Raw genomic sequence first — 8,037 nt, forward strand, 5'->3', positions numbered from 1 at the left:
ATATCTGCATATCAACTCTTTATATATCTTTAACAATTAGTAATATTCTAAATCGAATGTGCGAGTAAACATAAAGAATTATTACATATAACAAAAATTTTAAAAGCATTAATTAAATTTATATAATTCATATTTATATATCTTATGCATTTAATTATAGAACACATGATGATCCATTTTTATTGTATGCTACACTGAAGAGCGGCCACCACACTGATTTCTTCTCGCGGGATTTAATGCGTACACACTCTTTTTTACTGGGGCCTGAACTACGACCAATTTTTAGACGTTGGCAACAGGAACACCAATATTCTTTAGTTACCCAAACTGAAGGTGGAAAAATAATAGTTAAGGTATGATTGACGACTGACGTTTAATAAACAGAGACTATTAGCTATTAACTGAGAATTTTTTCTAGGAGCCAATTCGTTTTATGATATGCGCGCACAAAGTGAAAGACACTTGGCATTTGCCTTATAAACAGGAATATCTTGCAAACCCTCCAACATCATTTGAAGTTTCATCAAATTGGCTCTGCATTAAATTTCAAAATTAACCAAATAAAGTAACTGAAATGTAAAATTTGTTTTAAGGACAATTAAAATTCTTTCATTGAAATAAAATTTATTTACTAATTTACGTATGATTTTATAAAATCCATCCAAATTCTACAGTTAAATAATATTTTGGCATACTCAAAGTTAGCAAATTTTTACAATTTACAAACAAATTAAAAGTATTCAAATATGGCAAGCAGTAATGTCGATAGTTGGGACTTGCCCCTTCCCACCTCGACATCCTCGACCTCTGTCGAAGAGGAAGAGATACCAGATGACGAGCGCAGACGTAATGAGAATATGGAAAAACTCAAGAAATATGTCGATAGAATGGCGTACCAACCGCAACCGCCGTATATAGCTAAGCCCACTTTTGAAAGATTGAAAGAGCCCAAAAAACACGCGGTTTTGTATACTGCTGAGTACTATGCTGACATCATGACACCGAGGTTGCGAGGTGAACGGATGAAAAACTTGGCATGGAAGCATAATGCAATCACGACAGAGTAAGTTCTTGATTGAATTAGTAGATGTACATCATTTTTTTAAGAAACGAACAAACAAACTTATTTTAGTGACATCTAGTATATATCTGTACCATCTTTTCTAATTCAATTAACCTTTTAATCAATCAATTAATTCATTCAATCTTAGTTGAAGGATATTTGATGTATCAAATTAATGTATATATTATATGATATATAAGAAATAGGTTTAAATTTTTGAGATAAAGATATTGTTCTCCCAATGGGCTTGGTTTAAAACTGAATCAACGGTAATTTTATAGTTACATTTCTGGTGTTTAGACAATTCTACATTTTTTCTTTTATTCTTGTCAGGGTTTCTCACATGAAAAGAAGTTCAAGAAAAAGATTAGTGGGTTACTTTGTAGAGTATAGTTTAACGTGCAACTGACTTATTATTTCTAACAATATAATCCAACAAATGGATGAACTATAATATTTTAGCGTATTATAATAATGTGTTTCAATATATTATTTTCTATATTAAATTCTGATATCACACAATTTAATTAAGAAGTGTTTGCAATCTGCTGCGAGCCAGAGGTATATATAGATACTGTGACAATTACGTATCTGACTAATGTCAGGACCTACCTTCCACATTTATCGCACTAAAATGGCATCCCTATCCAATTAATGGTACCTTTCACTCGATTGTAGCTGTCTAATGGGAATTGATAAATTTTCACTTTTTTTCTATATTATTAAAAGATTATAAAAAAGAAATTCAATTTTATAATTTTATTAGGTAACAAAACCAGGGGAATCCTAATGATCGCCGGTGTAAACAAACCTAATCTTCACAACATATATAACAATAGATTTGTTTAACTTTTCATTATTTTAATAAATATTTCTACCAAATAACTTATTAGTCAGTAAGATATTATATATTCGACTAAACATTTTATTAAAATAATGTTTTTATTAATGCTTTCAAGGCAATTGGAAGACATAATTAAGAACCATAAAGCTAAAGAACGTAGACGTGAGGATTTACTTAAGCGTAAACAGGAACTTTACTATGAAATGCTCACCAAAATGGAAAGGCAGTGCCGTACCCAGTATTTAAATGTTCTCATCCAGAAATTTGCTAAGTTCATCGCTAATCTTGCAACAACTATAAAGGTGCCACCGCAACTTGTGGAACCGTTTAATCGTATGCAGCGTGGAATTTTTTGTAACATCCTACTAGCAATAGGAGTTCATCCCAATAATCAAGCTGCTGTTTATTACACAACCAAGGAAGCGGTTGAATATGAAGTATGCCATAAGCTTGCACATGCTTTGCTCAGCTTAATAGTTAAGGCACTTGATACTGCAGCAGCGAAAAACCCAGAAGATATACAACCCATTCAAGACATTGACTTTGAAATGGACAATTATATCAAGGATCGCTTAATGTGTGCTGCAGAAAAGAAAATAATGCATTCTCGTAAAGAAAGGAAAGCAAGAGCCATTAAGGTTTACAAAAACCCGTGCAAGGAGCCCAGACTTTTTATTGACTGATTTTTGCTCCACTACTCATTGCTTTAACTTTACATATTTGAATGTAGCGTAAAAATTCTCATTTGTGCGTTAGCCAAACCAACACATCACTGATTCAAATTGCAAGTACGAAATTTAAGTATCTCGGCTACTTCTATAATTGCCGATTTAATAAATTTCATGTACTCATTAAAAAATTTTATGTCTTCCGAACTGTAAAAATACATACACGCGTGTGAACTTCATTCCAAATGCACCTTGCTAATAATAAAACATTTTTACAGTGAACTTAACATATATTTTACAATTTGCATTTGTTTTTTTATGAGGATATAAAAAAAAACGAAAGTTACAATATATAGTAGTATGTGAAAAAATAATTCAAAAAAAATATGTAAAAATGAATGTCCCTACCATGCCAGAATCTATAAATGATTAATTAATGATAATAATAAATTATATTAATATATGTACGGTTTTAAATTTTATGAAGATAATGCTTTGTTGAACTCTGCTATTTTATTGATAACAAACTTCTCCTTTTCTATTATTTCCCTCTTAATAATTGCACGTAATTGTTGCAAGTTAGGCATTGAGTTGCAATCGCGCACGTTCAGCAGTTCCCTGAAGATAGTTTCCCATAAGATTTTATTGAAATAACGCGGCACATGCGTTTTATGCATCCAGATATAATCGGATCGTTTTTCTACTTCCATATATTTACCAAAGAGCAATACATGTATCACTCCCGCTAAGCCATACAAATCCAATTGATAAGTCCATGGACGTTTGTCACGCATTTCCACACAATTGAATGCATTATTATTGTGCACATAACTGAATGTCTGCCCAGGTTTAAAAAGCTGCATATCGATCGAAACACCAAAGTCGATCAGTTGCAGGCAACATTGCTTCGCTGGATATGTCAACCTTTTTTAAAAAATATAAAAATATAAAAAATATTTAATACTCGTACATAACAAATGAATGCTTACTTATTCATTAACAGTATATTATCAGGTTTAATATCTGCGTGGATGATGTTAGCAGCGTGCAGGTGATCCATGATTTCCAAAAGTTCACATGTCAGGTACATCACTACATACTCGTCCACATTTTTCATAGTCGCCTTTTTAACTTTATTGCAAACATTTATCAGTGAACCATGGTCCGAAAATTTGGATACTAATACACTTGAGTTATTGCCGATTAGAGAAAAATCAATCTTCATGTACGCATTTAACTAAAAGAAAAAGAATAACTTATTTAAAGAGAATATTTAAATTATAAATTAAAAAGCTATGGCTGAACTATTAAATTAAATTGTATAATTCCGTCACTAGAAGTACTCTTGTCTCTCTCCAAGAGTACTTCGTTTTCTATTATGCACCTGTGTGCATGTTTCTAGTTTCAGAAACACTGTTGAAATGCCTTTTTAGAAATAGTTTTGATTAAACTGGTTCTGGCACGTAGTAGCCATCTCAACTATTGTTAAAAACCGTTATAATTCCTTGAGTGTCTCATTGAAAAAAAAATTTTTTTATATTAAAAATAGTTGCAGAATACCAAATTTCGCAAATAGTGCAGTTTTGGCATTACTCTTATACTTCACTATGAACTGTTGAATGAGTCGATCGCATTCAGTTGTAAATCGTATGACCAAAGATTTGGTGAAAATCAATTCACATTAGCAATATGACATTTATACTTCTTCAGAAACCTCTCTAATGGTAACAGTTCGTCTATTATATTTCTAGTTTTTTCAACATTTTATCATTGATTGATAAAGTCTCGAGGTATTTTTAAGGTCTTTTCGATATTCCCAAAAGATCTTGTATTATTCAAAAGTTCGTGATTATGACAGTATCGTTACCAAAAGTCTTCCTTAGTATAATAAACAATTCGCACGTACTTAATTTTATTTAAAATATAAATTTTATTATCTGTTTCTGTTACAATCTGTTATCTGTTTCAAAATATGCTACATAAAATGTCGCTAAACACGCTTGGGTAAGTCCTGCTCATTCGCTTGGCAAATACAAACTAAACACCACAGTTACCTAATAATTAACACAAACATTACTGATAGTGCAACCAATACATAAATACTACATTTACTCGAATCGATGAAAATGATACGATGTGTTACTTTTTCGTCACATCTCGTATGTTAGTGCGACATATGAGTATAAAAGACTTTTAAAATTTAAGAAGTTGTTACAGTTCTATATTGTGGAATTGTAAATGGAAATTGCATATAAAAATTTTTTTACTTATGGCGCTATATATTATTCTTTTGTAAAAGAATATAAATTCTAATGTTCAGAAAAATTGCTTCATCGTTAATAATAAAAAGTAACTATTTTGACTTAACCTGTTAAAAGAAAATCAGATTAAAAATTTTTTCTTATTTCTTTTATGGAACAGACAATAAAAAAAATATCAAGTTACTAATAAGTTAATTTCGATAAATGATTAATTTTATATTATAGTTTTTTTTTGTTTTTTACTTTATAATGAAACTGATATATTTTAATTATCCATATATCTACCTCTCTATGTTAGAGGTCTTCGACACAATGGGAATGACTATTTATAACCAGTACCTAATACAGAAGTAAATCAAGAGCTTCAAACGTCAAGCAATTTATTGTCCTCAAGTCAAGTTTATCCAAATATTTGTATTGTCGTTAACAATATAGTTGAGACCACATTTAATCAATATTCTCGATAAAATGGAACGTCGGCAAAATTTTAAAACAATTTTAACGTAACGCATTCTTTTATTCTTAACATTGACGAATAAAAACATATTTATTGTCAGAATAATTGTAATCTGTTGGGTGTACTTTTTTAGATACGATATTACAGAAAGGACGGCACTAAGTACTCATTAAAAGTATATATTAACTTTTAGATGCAGTCTGATTCAATATAACGATATAAACAGAAAGACCGGAACTGAGTACTCATTAAAAGTATATATTAACTTTTAGATGCAGTCTGATTCAAAATGTCAGCCGTCTCTTTCACTGTGTTTCTAAAACAATTTTAATATTGTATATGAAAGGGCTTAAAGGATCTATTAAGTTTCTTAGCAAAAAAAATTTGAAGGAATTTTTGTTTATTTATTTAATACCTATAGAAGGCATTGATAATAATGAACGTTCAGATATTTTAATTAATAGATTCTAAATGAATCTCTACAGATGTGATAGTTTGCCGACCTAGGTGAGTTAGATTTCATTCGTGAACCTAAAATATTTGTTTACTAAACATGATGAGTAATTTAGGATTCCAAGAATGGGCGGGTCTATTTCCCTGAACCACTTGTAGAACTTTACGACCAAGTGTCGTTCAACAATCTCAAACTGGCTAAAACAACAACAAAATGAGTATTTCGGATATGCTTCAGCCGTCCAATATAAAAACGGTGCCCTATGTAATCACTACCAACTAATGAAGATTAATCGTAGGTTTTGTAAGGAAGTCACTTCAACGCCTGTGTCTGTATGCCTTTGACTAAAATCAAAAACGGGCAACAGAAAAAGTGGAAGACCTAAAGTCACGTAGCGCCGTACTATAAAGAGGAAGGCGAACAAATCTGGACGCATTGGAAAAAAGCAAGTACCACAAGAATACCCATGTATTAAATGCTTTATTAAGACTTGATGGTTCTTAAAAAGTTGAAACAACTAATGCTATATGTGATCAATTCAGTCAAGTTCTCGTGAACGGGTTATTATATAATTAGTTCTTTCCATTAAGAATCAATTTTTGGAAGTAGTTAAATATATTTCTTACCATATTTTCTGATGTAATACGACTTTGTAGCTCCAAGCAAATATAATATTCCCAGTAGTTTGGTGGCCGTTCCTGTTTAAGCGCATATTTATCACCAGTTTTAGTGTCAATACCCCTATATAAATAAAAAAATATATATAGTAATATAATCATTGTATATATATATTTAAAATGATAAAATATTACTTTGATTTTATACTAACCAAAATATATTACTTACTTATACACAGCGCCATATGCTCCTTCACCGATAAGTTTCGAAATTTGAAAATGAACGCCATTGATTTCAATCGTTGTGTTTGGTTTTATGCAGGGGACACAACCTACCATTCTACAAGTTTGCAAGTCTTTTAAAAACGTTATTAAATCAATTTGATCTAGAAAAGCGTTTATTAATTCCACATTAAAAGGATTAACATTCGGATCTACACAAAACCTTTCCACCAGCTGATTGGTTTGATTTAGATCGCATTGCCGGTGTACAAAGGAATTATTATCAGACTTATCCAAAGAATCTCTCCATACATGTACGGTATTTTTGGGAGTTCTGGGTGTATTCTTGAAGTAAATACTCATTTCATCGTCATATTCATTACTTAAGTTGAGTTTCTCCTTATTGAAATAGTCACCTATTCCCAAAGCGCTAGCGGCGTTTTCGTAATTTGTAGCAGGTTTATTTGTGGATGCAGTCGATGTCCGATGCTTTTCCGCTGGGGATTTTTCTGTTGCGTTTAAATTCGATCTATTGCCAACTGTATCTTGTACAAATGATGACGGTTGCTTTAAAAAGCTCTGCTTAGATTTTTTGCAGTCTTGCGTTACTTGCCTTCTAATCTCATGAGTTTGTTCTAGTGTAGTCTTTTGCGGATAATTCGAAACCAAAGTAGAGTTTTTAATTAAGCTTATATTCGTTGAGAATAATGCAGTTTCTGCGTTCAGCTCGAAAAAATCATCCAAATCACTATTTTTTGAAGTTTGTTTTTGTGGTTCCTTACACTCTGAATTAAGATCTGTCTTAGGTTTTTCTAAAAAATTTAAATTACTCTGGGAGTTTTCGTAATTTGTTTTTGTCGGAACTTTTGGTGAAGGTTTGCTCAAAAATTTCAACGTACTACCTCCAGAGCTGAAGGCTTTGAGGTTTTCTTTCTGTGGCTGAGAGTTTAAAACTACTGACAAATCCTGCATTTCATGAGTATTATTTTGTGTATTTCGGAACTGAAGCTGTGATTTCGGTTTAATAAATGAGCTTGCATTCGAGTCTTTCGTTTCTGATTTGTTTAAATGGAAGAATGAATTCGATATATTCTGAGACTTTGTAGAGACTTGTAATGGTCTATTATCCCCGATGGAAAAGTCGTGCATGAAAGAATCTCCAGAAACAATTGTTTCATGTTTCCGATTTGTGTTGTCCACTTGGTGTTGGTTTGCACTGATGTTTGCACCAATTCTTTTAACTGATATATTCGTTGTAGCTCCTGTTAAATTGGCTGCTTCTGATTTTTCGTTTTTTGTGTTTTCCTTTTGTGGATTTGCTGTTGGTTGTGTTTCTGAAATTTCGTTTTTTGTGTTTTCCTTTTGTGGATTTGCTGTTGGTTGTGTTTCTGAAATAAATGAAAGGTTGGATAAAAGAGAATCGTCTTGTTCAGGTTTAGTTATTTCAGTTC

The 8,037-nt window shown here is 31.5% G+C and overlaps 3 protein-coding genes across 3 annotated transcripts; 2 read left to right on the forward strand and 1 right to left on the reverse strand.

The window, feature by feature from the left end:
• The first annotated feature begins 158 nt into the window (after positions 1-158).
• On the forward strand, positions 159-591 carry LOC119666950 (mitochondrial ribonuclease P catalytic subunit-like). The gene is made up of 2 exons (XM_038076231.1): positions 159-353; positions 419-591. The coding sequence occupies exons 1-2, from the start codon at positions 237-239 to the stop codon at positions 554-556; spliced, it is 255 nt and encodes an 84-aa protein (XP_037932159.1). The 5' UTR covers positions 159-236; the 3' UTR covers positions 557-591.
• A 76-nt stretch (positions 592-667) lies between these two features.
• On the forward strand, positions 668-2,866 carry LOC119666960. The gene is made up of 2 exons (XM_038076242.1): positions 668-1,063; positions 2,023-2,866. The coding sequence occupies exons 1-2, from the start codon at positions 747-749 to the stop codon at positions 2,588-2,590; spliced, it is 885 nt and encodes a 294-aa protein (XP_037932170.1). The 5' UTR covers positions 668-746; the 3' UTR covers positions 2,591-2,866.
• Positions 2,867-2,985: 119 nt separating this feature from the next.
• On the reverse strand, positions 2,986-8,031 carry LOC119669100 (mitotic checkpoint serine/threonine-protein kinase BUB1-like). The gene is made up of 4 exons (XM_038078876.1): positions 6,594-8,031; positions 6,374-6,488; positions 3,565-3,812; positions 2,986-3,499 (listed from the first exon to the last, which is right to left on the reverse strand). Exons 1-4 carry the CDS (start codon positions 7,733-7,735, stop codon positions 3,055-3,057), a joined length of 1,950 nt encoding a protein of 649 aa, XP_037934804.1. The 5' UTR covers positions 7,736-8,031; the 3' UTR covers positions 2,986-3,054.
• Positions 8,032-8,037: the final 6 nt, after the last annotated feature.

Source organism: Teleopsis dalmanni, chromosome 1, assembly GCF_002237135.1.
Source record: "Teleopsis dalmanni isolate 2A chromosome 1, ASM223713v2, whole genome shotgun sequence".
In the NCBI taxonomy this organism is placed as follows: Eukaryota; Metazoa; Arthropoda; class Insecta; order Diptera; family Diopsidae; genus Teleopsis; species Teleopsis dalmanni.